The sequence below is a fragment of the Micrasema longulum genome, unplaced genomic scaffold (assembly GCF_059751315.1).
Source record: "Micrasema longulum isolate JH-2025_06_02 unplaced genomic scaffold, ASM5975131v1 h1tg002227l, whole genome shotgun sequence".
Lineage (NCBI taxonomy): Eukaryota > Metazoa > Arthropoda > Insecta > Trichoptera > Brachycentridae > Micrasema > Micrasema longulum.
Window position 1 is genome coordinate 24,645 of NW_028279387.1, and position 15,490 is coordinate 40,134.

A 15,490-nucleotide genomic window follows, 5' to 3' on the forward strand; every position below is an offset into this window, starting at 1 on the left:
CTAACAACCCTGAAAATCTTAATTGCATATGTAAGGAATGTAGGTATATTGTTGGTGACAACAATATATCTACAGTCGTCTGCATACCCACACAGCTTGGCAAGTCATTCTAGATTTGTCTCTCCTAGCAAACAGTCGCTCTCTTACCACAATATAATAAGCATTTAGAATAAACCACAGTCAACTACAATAAGTCTTATTATTGAACTTCACATGCCACCATAGGGTATAACAGCATAAAAAACCAAAAGGTAAGTAAAATCATTTATTAAATTTTCAAAATATCAATAATCATAAAGTAAACCTACATAGAAATATAAAAACAATATTATTACTAAAGTTTATATAATTTTAAATATTGATCAATGAAATAACATGAAAAATTAAAGCACAATAACCCTGAATGTTACAATAACGTGATTTTGAAATAACAACAAATATAATTGAATATTAATTACTGTAGGCACTTTAAACTTTTCTAACATTCTTGGCTTAAGCATTAATTTAAATGAAATTCACTGATTACGTCAAACTTATAGTGCTTATAACATTTCTAAGTTAATTAGTACAATTTCATTTTCTTGATATATAGTAATATCCAATTTTTTTATTCAGTTATTAGTTTATTAGCATTGCAAGTAAATTTAAACACAAATAAAATAAATTACGAGATTCAATACAAAGAATCTCTGTACCATCTGCATATTGAAAAACATTTATGAGTTTTGGTCTTGATGTAGTGACGAAATTAACAAGACGAAATAATATTTCAATCTCATTAATTTGTAACATCTAGTTTATCTGAACTGATGTTATATTTGTTGTTAAGTCCTTGAAGTCTCATTCTGAAATCTGAAAAATATATACTAGTCAATTGAGTAAAGATGAATTAAATAAATATAAAGTTTGCAAAATAAAGTAAAAATGAATAAATCTGGTTTCGAGAAACGCTCAAAATTAGAAAAGCATAAATTTATCTGTAGATTGAATTAAGTTGATATTTTTGATCAGGAAACATACATGGTGCGTCTGGAAAGCCATGTCAGTAGGTTGATTACAAAGAAGTTATTGAACTTTTCATCACAACACATCAAAATTCTTCAAAATAGATGCGTTGATGTGATCGGCTCCAGCGATTTTTTCAGGCATGGAACGTGCAACGGTAGGCCCCGTCCGGAATGCTCTTTAAGGCTGCTGTACAAGCTGCTTAGATCCCCTTGATAGTCTCGAAATGCTTTCCTTGCATGGGTCCTTTCAGGCGTGGAAACAAAAAGAAGTCGAGGGGAGCCAGATCCGGACTGTAGGGGGGCTGGGTAATCATTGGAACCCCTTCTTTTTCCAGGTAGTTGGTGACGAAGAAGGCGCTGTGGGCCGGCGCGTTGTCGTGTTGCAACTACCAGTCCTCTGCGATTTTCGGCCGGACGCGTTGAGTCCCTGTATTTCAGTCATTTTAGCACTTTGACGTAAAATTTAGCTTTCACAGTTGTACCAGGTTGTACAAACTCGTGATGGACCAGTCCTTTGATATTAATTGTTCATGCCAGATTTTAAAACCAGTTGACTACATTAAATATCTAGGAATAAACACGATGAGTATCGTCTTGATTTTGGATCTGTTCATCCTGGCCTTCATGGGGCTAGGGGACGCCGACCTTTTGCTGATCTGACAAGAGCTTCTTTTTTAAAGGCTGTCTTGATCATTCGAACAGTTTCTGTGGCTTGTCCATTATCCTGTGTATTTGTGCAAGGTCCCAAAACAACTTCCGTGGAAACGCATGTCCTACACCATTCCCAAACGGTCCGCGTGCGCTCCAACGTAGTCACGTAAAAAAAAAAACACTGACATTACTTTCCAGACACACCTTGTACGTGTTGGTATACAACCATTTGCTCATCCATTTTTTTCTTTAAAACTGTATTCCTATAATCCACCCAAATGTTTACATTTTAGAGAGATTTTCAACTGTATAGTTGTAAGCAACCATAATAGAAAACGGAAATCAAATTGTGATAAAAGCAGGGTTCAAACCTCTGATCTGTGATTCCACAGCACTACCACGGAGCCACATCCCAATTTTTGTCAACTTAATGCCAGAAAATATTATGACAATATGAATGGAAGGTAAACTCCACAAATGCTAGACACCTGTTACATAACTGTTGCTAACAAATCATCTGCAATTAGATATTTTTTATATTTCTTGACATTATTCAGCAGTTATAATACCAACTTAACAAGTCTGTCATTGAAAAGATTTCCCATTTAGATATTTATAATACTAAATTTTGTGATTTAAAAAAAAACTTTTTGAAACACTCTAAAATGAAACATTTGTGAGTTTGCAATTAATTTACATATGTACCTTTTAATATGTTTACCTTATTATCGTAAGTAAATTTCAATATAAAAATCCCCCTCCTCCAATTTTTTTCCCCACTCCCAACCTTCTTTTTTAATATATCATGTTTTCCTCTTTATTATGTAATATTTCCTATCATTATATTTGTGAAATCTTTAATTGGAATATTTTTTATATAACATCTGTTGGTTTTCCTAAATAAAATACTTGAATGCATCCTCCTTATCCCTAAAGATAGGAGATGATAATTATAACTGTTAACACATGTTTTAATTCATTCCAACAAACGTATGTAATGTATTATAGACAAATAATGTGTAATTATTATATATTATTATTTATTATCAAGCACTCGTTATGTTGTTTTTTCTAAAATAAAATTAACTACACACATAACCATCTATATACTTTTTAAATGTCTTCTACATACTATATTGGACAACATACATTATTATTTTTTAAAAAAACACATGAATCACAATAAATTAATGAAACATACCCAAAATAATATTTTTAGTTGTACATTGTAAAACATCCACCACCCAGGGATAATATTCAGTTTAACAGCACTTATTGCAAACAGGTATGTATTGTTTATATTTTCTACTATATTGGAAATAAAAAATAATGTTAGGAATTCTCACATGAAAATCTTCAATTTCAACAATAATTATTACAGCAGTCAAACTGATTTTTCAAATACTTTTGACTAATTTTCATAAATAATAACATTGATAGAGGTATTAATTACTTTTATGTTCATAATTAAAATTTATTAAAATGCAAGATAAATCATATTTCTAAATGATATAAAAGACTTTTCTTTTAATAAAAACATGCTACGATGCTTTATCAGCACCAATCACATGTTAGTACATAAAACTTTCTTCAGCATAAGCTGAGGCAGGAATGATTTACGTATTTATTTATTAACTAATTTAAATAACATTTCAATTTCACTTTTAATTTAACTAAATAAATTGCCATCATAATTCTAATGCTACTACGCACATAATTGAATGCTGATGTGCTACTACTCATGTCACCATTGAATGCTGATATGCTACTAAATATGATATGATATGCTACTTGAATGTAACTTTAAAGAAGCAAGAAATTAATTTGCCGAAAGTAAATTTGTATTATCTATTGATATCTTATTTTGTAATTTACATGATACAGAAAAGTCAGCTAAAGATGGTCGATAGGTATTTGAGACCTTCATTTGGTAACTTTTGAAATGTTTTGTCAAGTAAACGGTTTCAAAATGTTAAAACCAATAGATAAATTGAAGTCAACAGATGCAGATTGTGAGCATATCTCAAATATCTATACGCGTTAAGCTGGTGTACCCGTACATAATTATAGTCTTGTTTTGTGTTATAATTTATTTGCGAGGGAAAATGGAATGGTTAATAAATATCATTTTGGCATAAAATATTGAAAAAAAAAAGTTATTAGTTCTGCTATACATATTAGACACACACAGGATTAAAGCATTATTTGTTCAGCAATGAAAGCACTTAGAGGACATAATTTTCGATATTCAACTAATATTTTGTAAAAATAAATTATGACTCGAATCATGTAATTTCAACACTTAAGATAATTGATAATAAAAATAATATGTTTAACCAGTGGCTTATAATACGGATAACATAACCCTGCATTTTTTGGGGTTTTTAATGTTTTTTAGGAATTTACGTAGGTGCCTGTTTGAAGATAGTAATCAGTCATAGACAACAATATTTTAATATTTGGAGTATTTAATTGTTTTAGATAACTACCAATTAGTCTTTTCACAATATGGCCTGCTGCCTTTCTTTTTGGCTACTCGTCTTTTTCCAGTCAAGCAATTACTCTGTACCAAACTTTAAGTCCCACTTTCAGTTCATTGAGAGTATTTGTCATGTCACTTCTATAAAACATTATCATGTCTTCAAATTATTTTATTGCAGTATCAGAAAGGTTGAGAGGAGCAATAAACTTTAAAATGAAACCATTAGTTACTTATGTTTTGAAAACCTTTTTTTCAAATTATTTATAAAAAGCAATCGGTTGGTTTTGAACTCGATCGGCGCGTGCGCTATTATTTGAAGTATGGAATTGTCGATTATGTATTTGTAAACATGAAATAAAATGCCAAAAGGTCGAGTGCATAATGAATAACATAAAATAACAATAAAAGATTCTAAATGTGTGCATATTCATTTTACTAGGTGAGTATGAACATTATTTTTTATTGATATTGTTTAAATTTCCGGGGGTTATGAGACACCACCCCCTCACCCCCTGAGTGCGCCACTGTGTATTACAATAATTAAAAGTTTTGATTAAAGCATTTTGTCACACTAATCTAGATAACAAATTTTATGTTTGACTTGAATAAATATTCTAATAAAAATATGTTTCGAAAAATTTAAACCATTACTAATAAAGAATTATATATATGTAAATTTTATTCACAAATATTTTAAAAGCCACAAAACACACCACGAAATAAAACTTGTTAATAAGTATAACATATTTGATTTATAAATGAAAATGATTTAATATTTATTTGAATGAATTGTATTCTAAAGATATATCACTTGAATAAAATGGACTATTGCTAACAATATTTAAAGATGCTATTAACACATTTCTTATCATACTTTAGTTGTCACCAAACATATTATTTTATGGGTGTAATTAATCTCTTATACCTTTCAAAAGAAGGTATTTTGAGATAAGTGGTTATATACTTAAAGTATTTCTAATTCTTTAATCTGAATTGAGTACTTACATACAAATATATGTTTAGATTATATTTTTGGATCATAAATTTAGTTCAATCATGAAAATGATACTAATTGTTTTAGATGATAACCAATTTATAAGAAAATAAAATCAGACCTTTCATATTTAACCAGCGCACTAAATTTGGTGAATGCGCATTTGTGTCAGCAGGGTCCATGGAATGGAATGCTCTTCCACAAGGAGTTTCGAAACCGTGAGACTGAAGTTATGTTTCAAAAGAAATTTAAAACTCACCTGTTCTCTAAATCATTTGAATAAATCTTTAGCATGTGGAGACAAAATAGTTTTGCTTAAATTATAAAGTTTAAGTTAAAATTAAATTGATATTCAGCGAATTATTGTGTGAAGCGCCACTGAGGAATTATATTAAGAAAATGGCGCCACATGAGTTATTATACTCTAAATAATAATAATAATTGAAAAAAAGTCATGTGTTAACAACATATTTAAATTACTTACTTACTATTGATAATGACATTCATGAAATCACGATTATGGACCCTTCACGAATCTAAGGCGCCTTAATAAGATACTTAAAATTAAGAATTTTCTACCTAAATCATTTTCCTACTTATTTGTCAATCCTACAATTATTATTGTAGTAGGTTTGTATTTAATAATTAAAAATGACATATTACAAAGATTTGACCAGTTATTGGATATAATGAAATGTTTTTTTCCAGATAAAAAATACACATTTGCGTAATATGTATTCAGTATATCTTTAAGTATGTGTAAAATACCTTTTCACCATCTTACCTGCTATATAAAAATAATATTTTCAGTCAGATCTTGCAATTAAAGAACTTATGATGCCATCAAATGTGCAAGTTTGAACATCGTTTAGAAAACTCTAGTGTAACTGTAATGAATATGATAATTTATTTATTTTTAATAATAAGATTACTTTTGGAGTAGGGGTTCTGAAGAATCCGGGGTGTAGTTTCCATGACCCTTAGCAGCAGCTCATCCAAATAGTTTTCCAAGTCTTTGACCTTTTTCTTCTGGTTGTCTACTTCATTTTGAAGACTCCAAGCCATCACAACAAGATCTTCTCGGCTCTTAGATTCGTAGTTTTGAACTATGTCCTTAGGTAATTTACTGTAAGCTGGATTCATTTTAATTTCGTCAATAATGCCTTCTTCGCCTATAATGATTCGTTCACCGAGTGGTTTTTTAGGTTTGTCTTTAGTAAACTTCTTGAAGAATTTGGGACTATCAGTTTTTGTTCTTTCAAGCAGAGGTGAGATTTTCGACACTTTTGTTTTTCTCTGATGACATTCTTTCATTTCCCAACAGAGCTTGACTTTGAAGTTTACCTTTGAGCAGCTTTTGAGACCACTCGTCTTTCTGGACAATATCAGTGGTTTTAGGAGTATGCGTAATCTCTTCTAGTCCCAGACGAACCGGTTTAGGAGGTGGAGGAGATTTTTCAGGAGCGACGATTCCTCCGCTTGTTGAGCGCCGCAGTAATTCCCCGCCCCCCAAGTTTTCTAAAGAAGCATTAGCGGGAGAAGGAATAATTTGTTAACCCTGGGAAGTGTGCTAGTATTATAGAATTGTTGACATTGAGAGAACTACCAGAACTTTTGTGAGAAAGATCATCGAAGGCAAATTCGTCTTCATCTTCCACTTATTACCCCGGGATCAGCCTGACCGATCGCTTGGCCCGACTTGGTATGGAAAGGACTTCCAGAAGGTGGCTTACCGGCATTCTGTAAACTTAAAGTACTCCCTCCTAAAGAAGAACTGTCGCCTTTCTTTTCCCTTTTGTTCAAATGCATTTTAGATCCCAGATTTTTGGCAAACTTTTTCAACCCCTTTCTTTTTCTAAACTTCCGATACTGAGAAGACTTCCACCCACATTCTGTGCGGCAAGAGATAGTTGACCCATCGAAGATTTATATTTTTCCTTTTTGCTTAAATCTGTAAGGCTTCCCTCCTTCACAGTGAAACCGATTTTCACCTCAATATCTCCTCGATTTTTTTGAACTGTCTTTTCCTGGTTTACCCTCAAGCTTGTACCATCGACTTTTAGGTCTTTCGTAAAAATCGAGTCCTGTTAAAGGTATCGCTACTTGACCTAGAAACTGATCTCCGAGAAAATTCCTGTGCAGTACGGTTAGAGTTACCTCAGCTGTATTTCCCTGAGAAGGTATCATGAGGTCACATTCTTCGTGCCATTCGACGTCTGCTAGGGACTTTTCTTTGGTGGATGTTTGAAATTTCTCCTTGCCCAACCCAATAGTGACGAAGCAATCATTTGTTCCATGTTTACCTTTTGTTGCTAAGTTTTTAGCTTTGTGTACAGTAACTTGAACGTGAGTTGGACTCCACATTTTATATATTTTTACAAACTATTTAAAACAAATAAAAAAAAGAACAACAAAAATTACACCGTGACAATAACAACGGGGCTGTCAGCTCACCAAATGTGTCATCTGTAATAAAGTGTTACCAGCTGATAAGTAGATAAAGTAGTAATGAGTAGGTAAGTAATCTTAAAACTGGGGCTATTTGTTTACTTTGTTCAAAACGATACATTCAGATTTTGTTGTCGAGATAAGAAAATTCAAGTGTAAAAGTCAATAATTTATTGTCATAAAGTAAAATAAAGATACTTAGCAAGTGGTGTTGATATTTTTTGTATCTATCAATCAATATCTGAAAAATATTCAAGTGTTAGAATCAATATTTATTGTAATTAAGTAAAAAACAAAATACTTAGCTAGCTGTGTTTGATATTTTTTTTTGTATCTATAAAAATCTATATAGATATTTGAAAAAAAGTAGCTGACTATGGGTATTCAAAAAAATGTACGATTTAATAAAAAATAAATTTATTTAAATTATTTTATTTTCAAGTCAAGGGTATATTTTTTGACAGGTTTATTTATTTTGTAAAATTGACTTTATTATACTTTTACATTTTTTTTTTTCGAAAAATCATTATGAAGAAACAGCCATCATAAGCTTAGTCTATATAAATTAAAAAATAATGTCCTGACCTTACGGACGGACTGTATATTTTTTTTTTGAAAATTAATGCACCGACCGTCAAATTTTGGAATAGCCTCTGTTTACACGTGCGAGACTGAAAGTTTTCAAATAAAATATTTTAATCTGCGTACTATTACAAACGAAATTAATACCTTTGATTGGTACACTAAGTAGTAACACGTTAATGAAGGCTATTACATATTCGAACTACTGAGTGTAGGTACAGTGTTATACAATTCAGTAGAACTCCAATTATTGGAATCAATTGGGACCGGACCCCATTCGAATAATAATAAATTAGGATAATTGAATTATTTACTGTATGCATGTCAAAAATGGGAGAAAAACTGTTTTGAAAGAAAAATAGCTTTGAATTAATCAAATGAAAAGGCAAAACTTTTACATGTTACAAGTGCTGTACATTAGTACAGTATGTACATACCGTAGGTACCTACTGTAAATGAATGTCATTGCTTGCTGAATATTTCGGTCGAAGTAAGCTGTTTGACTGTCATCATCCGTTTTCGAGCAGCCAAGTCGCGCATCCACTTGACAGTGAGAAGTTGCATGTGATCCCACTTGGGATGACGTTCCATCTACTTCAACGCAAATTTAAGGCCGGCAAATGCTTCACTAGCTGATGGTCCCGTGTCTACTTCGACATTAATGTCATCTTCTTCCTCGGAACTTTTATCTCACACACTTTCAATACCTACGTTCATCATCATTTAAAATTTGAAACCCAGGGTCTGATGAATCACACACCATCTACTCTATTATATTTTCAGCACTAACTTCTTAACATCCAGGAATTTCCAAAATAATGTTTTTTGAATGCCTAAAGTGATTCTTCTGTCTTTTCCCTTTTCTTTTCTTAAGCTTGAGAATTCTGAAAGCGATTCGGACAATCAGAGATTCGGAAAGCCAGAGTTCGGATAGTTGGAGTTCTACTGTATATACTTTTGTATCTTTTCGTATGTTTTGTAGGCTACCGGAACAACCAAATCAATGAGCCTGGAATGTTCATATTAGGAATAGTGGTCGCCAGATAAGGATACCTACGCTAACATATCTTTACCATAGTCACCATAATTATGAGTGTAGGCATCCATACCTGGTAATCATAATACCCACCCAAGTATATAGGTACATTACTGTTTTCCAAAGGATGTATTTAAAACTACACATTTTAAGACCGTGGTATACATAAGCTTAGTTTTTTAATGTTATTATAATATTTATTGTTGTGCACCAGTGTTAAATGGCTCCAAAATACCTATCGGACCTTTGTATTAGGGAAAATACATGTCAAAAAAAATCTACTCTTAGGTCAGCATTTGCGAAGATTCATTCAGGAAGAGGAAAACTTGTCGAAATGCGGCGTTCCCCAAACACTAGATTTGGAGATTGTGCTTTTGCCGCTGCTGGCTCCTCTGCCTGGAACCGATTGCCTCCAAACTTACGAATCATCGACAGTCCCAGTCAGTTCAGATCCCAACTAAAATTCCACTTCTTTAGACTATCATACCCTCAATTTTAAATCTGGAAATATAATATATCACTTTAGTTAAGTTAGATTGTAAGTTTAGGTATACAATTGTAAAGCCCCCTTGGGGTGATTTTTCACAAAAATGGCGCTATATAAATCAGCCAAATATTATTATTATTATTATGTTGGTATAATACTATAAAACAATTGTTAAAATAAAACATTAACCCAACACAACACCAATTACGTACACAACATAATATCATTTTCTGAACATGACAACAAGATGTAACGAGAATATGCATAACACGTTATTTTATTTGTGTTAGTGTTTTTATTGATGTGGATATGGAGTGGAATATGGCTTATGGAGCGATGTGTGTAAAATGCGGTGTTTATGTAGTACATATCGAGCACAATCGAAAGTTTCATTTCAATAACTGTATTTAGTTAAAATAGGATATGTACATATAGGTACATTTTTTTTTTGTTTCGGATTACATAAATTATGAGGATATGCGGTAACAAGGAATTTTGATAAATAGGTATTTGAACATTGTTTTTTGTCCCTTTCTTGCAGATGCCTTCCCGATACTGTGTGAAAAAGACAAGAAAATCGACGTTTCGTTGTCCCGTTTTTCGCACCTCAAAACTGAACCAATTTTGTTATTTTATAAAGAAAGAGTTTAAGAAAGAAAATTCCTACATTGCTATATTTTGCGTTTTTTAAAAATAGTTATCATATTCGTGTGCCGTGCGCTCGAAGACAGCAGATGGTTTTAGTTCCCATAGTAAAAAAAAACTGGAATATTCGGGAATACGTTGGTATGAAAAAAAACTCAGAGCGCGTTTCCTCTTTAGATTAAATATTATTATATATACTTACAAAACTTTATTTCATAACGATTTTACGTAACCATAGAATCAGATTCGTCGTTCTTAAATAAAACCATTGACCTATTAATGCTCATAATGCACCTTGAGCCCTCCAAAACCGTGACATTTAACTCTAGCTAGATTTTGACGCGAGCTTGACACTTAATTCGAAAACAAAATGCCCGATGCCGATTGTGTCATGAAAGCATGTAAAAACCGTTCAGATAAACATAAAAAAGATGGCGAATTTTTTCATTGGTATATTGGGCAACTGTTTAAGATTGAAATAATGTTTAAATTCTAAAACTTGGAATGATAAATTTTCTGACATAGAATTCTTTTTGCAAATGCCAAACTAACTCTCCTCTTCTCACCAACAGGGGTGTAGGAATGTGATTTTAACGTAAAAATAAATAAATGGGTCGAAATTATAAGTAATGTAAGGAAATTATCTGATTGGGATCCATAAAAAAACGAATGTGGAAAAATAACATCCTCTCAAATATTTAGTACATGCATTCTCGTTGAATGCAACCCTGGTCGGTCGATGAATAAAACATTAACGCTCCTAATTTTTTTCTGCATATTAAATGGAAGATTTTAAGTGCCATAACTATGCTCAGCGCAAAGATCATAATTTTCGGTTCAGTAGTTATTTAGTTTATCGAGGATACACATATTAACATTGCCTTTCCTATATACATATAGTAGAGTAGATTAAGTATTTTTTTGTCTTTGTTTTTTTTTATTTTTATAGTAAATATTTAGGTATAACACCACTCAAACACAGGGAAATAAAACAATTAGCTATTTGATGATTAGCAGTATTATTTATTGACAAAAAACTATGTTTATTATGATAACAATATTATAAGGAGTAGGAATGTATGTATCTTTTAATAAGAAAAATACGTATTTTTCATCGGTCAAGTATGAACCTACAATATAATGTGTAATAATAGGAGTGAGTGAGAGTATAACTACCCATAACTTTAGTTCACTTAGGTAATGGTTTGATTGGATAATCATTTAAAACTATTTATAGTTGAGAGAGAAATATTATTATTTACAGAAGACATAAGAATACGACTCCATTTGAAATGCTCCTCATCTTTTTACACAATTCAAGTACCTATTTTATTTAAAATACCTACTTCAATGAATGAATACATAAATATAGGTTTAGATTTATGTTAAATACATATTGATAAAAAATAGCCAATAATATTGGATACGAGTAGACTGGTTGTACATTAAACATATAATGCGATTTTTAGTTTGGTAGATATTAGGCAAACACTTTATGTAAATAAAACGTAGGTATAGACAGTAAATCAAATTAATCATTTGTAAAAACATTATCAAGATAAATAGTAAAAACGGGTTTTACTACATCGGTAATTTTTAAATTCATAAAATATTGATCCCAATACTATCACATCGACTTTTTAACTTTAAGACAAAATAAAAAAACAAAACCACGATGGAAATTTAGTGCTACGGGAAGTTAGATGCATAACAGGGCTGTCCAAACCAAAAAAAAAAAAATATTCGTTCCCTTGCCAATCCAAATAACTAAATATACTGAAGGGCCGCAAAAACAAACGCTTCAACTTTTTGAAGAAAAAATAAAAATACAGGAATGTCATTGTTATAATGTAATTAATTTTATCAGTTCTTTATTAATTTATTTTTGTACAATTCTGTCAATATCAACATTAAAATCAGTTGTTGCTGACAGTGAAGATCTATATTTAGATTTTATAAAATTCATAGTTGAATACGCACTCTCAGAAAGACAGATACTGCCCATCATCGACCCCATTTTTAAGCCAAGATTCGTTAGTTTGGAGAAACGCTCGCCAAGGAGCTTAAAAAATTCAATTCCAGATTTTGTTCTGCCCTTGTAGAAGGGGTCTGATTGCACGAGGCGTGTTTTTTTTAAGTAAGTCTCGCATAGATATAAAAAAAAACTGTTTAACTCAGCCAAATGCACCAAATCGTCAGTGATCATGAAGGTTCGCCCACTCCGTTCCTCGTCATGAACATTCGTTCGGCCATTTTCGAAAGCTCAGACCTATTTGCGTATCATTCCATTACTCATAATATTTTGTCCGTACACTGCACAGATTTGACAGTAAATGTCAGCTGCTTTCACGCCTTTAGCACTAAGAAAACGTATAAATGCGCGTACTTCACAGACTGCGGGATTCTCTATTGGCGGAGGCATTTAAATACGCAAAAGCAAATGTAAATGCTGTAAACACGATCGACTGATACCCCAATGGCGTCTGTGGCTTGTCAACAGACAGATGTAGGTACACAGTGCGCGTGCGCGGGACACTGACGATAATTACTTAAAAACCCGCCTCGTAGATCACATAATTCCAATTGGTAATCAATGTTTACGCTTTCAATTGCAATCGTTTATGGATGGATGAAAAGAGATATATCAAACTCTAATTCTTTAAAAACTTCGAAACGCTGCTGAAATTCAGCAATTTCTTCGTCAATGTAATTAAGGTGGTCAAAAAGTTGCATCCTTCAAAATTTTCCATCTCTATGTTATATTCTTTGCAACTAGTACATTTTCGTATTTGCGGTATATCAAAAACACGTCGCGGGCCGCACAAATATAAGACGCGGTTGTGTTTTGGACAGCCCTGATATGGCTATAAGAACGAATGTGCAGTAGGTAATGGAGGATGCTCCTAGATATGCGTGGATACACCAGCATATTGCTGCGATTGTCGACCGGGATGTCCGGGATACAAACTCATAGAAAATAATACTTGTGAAGGTAATTTGGTTTTTCACTACGAGGTATGCCTAATTTTATGTAGATAAAAATTACATATGCTAACCCGTTAAAACTGCAATAATTACCATAATAGATGTCAATTCAAATATTTTGATTTTGTGAAGTAAAAGAGCTGAAACCTTAAAGAAGAAGTTCAGTGAAGCGGGAAATTGGATTTAAAAAATGTTTTCTTACGCTCGGTAAAAAAATAGTGCATTTAATAGAACGGCGAAGTTTCTTGAAAATGTATGAAAAAAATAATAAAATTGATTAAAATGAAATACATTGAACGATGTCACTAGTTCTCCAAAATCATAGAGTGTTGTGAACCAATCATAGAGTGTTGTGAAACATTTCTTGATACCGTGAAGCCAACCCACCAATTAGGACAACTCACCGTGGAGATCGTGAGACGTCTCAGGCGGAGTAATTTCAAAATCACGAGACACGAAAAAATCATAAAAGTATTTCTAAAAAAATTGCTTAGTATGATATTAATAAATAAAAATAAAATAAATGAACACTGAACTTCCTCATCGTATGGACTTTATATTATGAAGTTACTGGTGAAATGTTACTGGATAGACAAAAAAAATATCTAACAGTTCAGTCAAATTAATTATATCCCATTTTTTGTATGGAAAATTAGTTCTCTGAACTGATACACACGTAATGTGGCTATTCCAGTAAGTATTTGATGATTTTATTCAAAAGCCTCATAATTGTTATTTAGAAATAAAATACAGTTATCCTTGGGTATTTGTACGCCAAATCAGTTAATTCTAAAGCACCTGGCTCAATAAGTGGTAATAAACCAAGCTAAAATCTAAGGATGATAAAATAGACACATTTTAAAATGTGGTACGTAGGTGGATTGTTGTTGTTTGGTTATTATTAAATATATACTTTTTGTTATTTTTGTATCTGTTTTTTTAACTGAACTTGGTGCATCAAATTGATATCCGAAATGGTGGGTTTATTGCTATAATAATTATAAGTATACCTGCTTTTGAATAAATCTGTTTTGATGCGAAAATAAAAAAATGGCGCTCATTCTAATTCTTTTCTCATTTTAATTCATTTAGCCGAAAGGTAACTTTACAAAAAATAAATGTTTTCCATAATATCATAACTATGTTAAAATCAACTCAGTATAGCTGATATTGCTAAAATGATTAACACTACGACATGGTTTATTGTATTGTATTGTGTGAATTACGGTATAAGTAGTCATATTTATAATAATCATAGATAGTTTTAATCCAAATATTTTTTCAAACTTATCTATGTAAGTGTAGGCTTAGATTTTTTCTTGTAATAAATTATTATGATTTGCAGGCATGTTTAATAACACTTAAATACACTCGCGACTTATGCGAGTATTTTCACTAGTGATTTATTTTATCAATTATGATTTGAAATTAAAAACGATTAAGAATAATAAATTTACTGATCTATTTTTGTAAAAACGAAATGAGTCACTGATAAAAAAGATATGTGAGTACATATTATGTATTTTTTTTATCTCCTGTTATCTTTGTGAATTTATTTAATTATTTAAAAATAATATTTTAGCTACTCAAGTACGTTATCTTACAGTATTTTACGATATGCAATGAATTAATTAAACGTTTTGTACGATATAAATATTCAATACAAAATAAAAATGCACATAATTTTTAAATTACGGAATTACTTTTGAAAAATATGATTGTTTTTGGATATATCTAAGGTAACCACAAATAACTAAAATACGCAAGTAAAAATACCCTTTACAGAATAATAACAGATAAACCGTGTCAGAAGTCGAGCCTGGCACCCCTTTAAGTAATACACAAGTGATTGGGTACCAGTATAAACATAGTGCGCTTATAAAAAGCGAAGAGACAAAAAATAAAATATATATCTCCCAAATATTTTATCTCCCAATATATAAGAGAGTTTGATTCGAAGATTCTTAAGAGCATTCATAAAACATCACTAAAATTACAATTTTATTTACTTTAAATAAATTAATAATATTGTGTACGTTTAATAAAGATACGTAATTCATACATATAAAACGACTATCACAAAGTCTAATTGATTCCATTGTGAAATTACTACTACTTATATTTTGATCCCGTTTCCATTTTTTCGAATATGATAAATCAAATTACATTTTTA

At 31.4% G+C, this 15,490-nt stretch overlaps 2 protein-coding genes across 2 annotated transcripts; both read right to left on the reverse strand.

Annotated features, from left to right (window-relative positions):
* Positions 1–251: 251 nt before the first annotated feature.
* LOC148272691 (rab11 family-interacting protein 1-like) lies at positions 252–6,521 on the reverse strand. The gene is made up of 2 exons (XM_088239708.1): positions 6,067–6,521; positions 252–852 (listed from the first exon to the last, which is right to left on the reverse strand). Exons 1-2 carry the CDS (start codon positions 6,446–6,448, stop codon positions 779–781), a joined length of 456 nt encoding a protein of 151 aa, XP_088095834.1. The 5' UTR covers positions 6,449–6,521; the 3' UTR covers positions 252–778.
* LOC148272692 (rab11 family-interacting protein 2-like) lies at positions 6,419–7,498 on the reverse strand. Its single transcript, XM_088239709.1, is given in 4 exon segments — positions 6,419–6,789; positions 6,791–6,993; positions 6,996–7,150; positions 7,152–7,498. Coding segments are annotated over 4 exon segments (831 nt in total). The 3' UTR covers positions 6,419–6,663.
* Between the last annotated feature and the right edge of the window lie 7,992 nt (positions 7,499–15,490).

Excerpts from the sequence above, each read along its gene's own strand:
- LOC148272691 (XM_088239708.1), bottom strand. The coding sequence starts at position 6,448 with ATGAAAGAATGTCATCAGAGAAAAACAAAAGTGTCGAAAATCTCACCT. Across the intron at positions 853-6,066 it reads TCAGAACCCCTACTCCAAAA|ATTTCAGAATGAGACTTCAA; the intron begins GTAATCTTATTA and ends TATATTTTTCAG.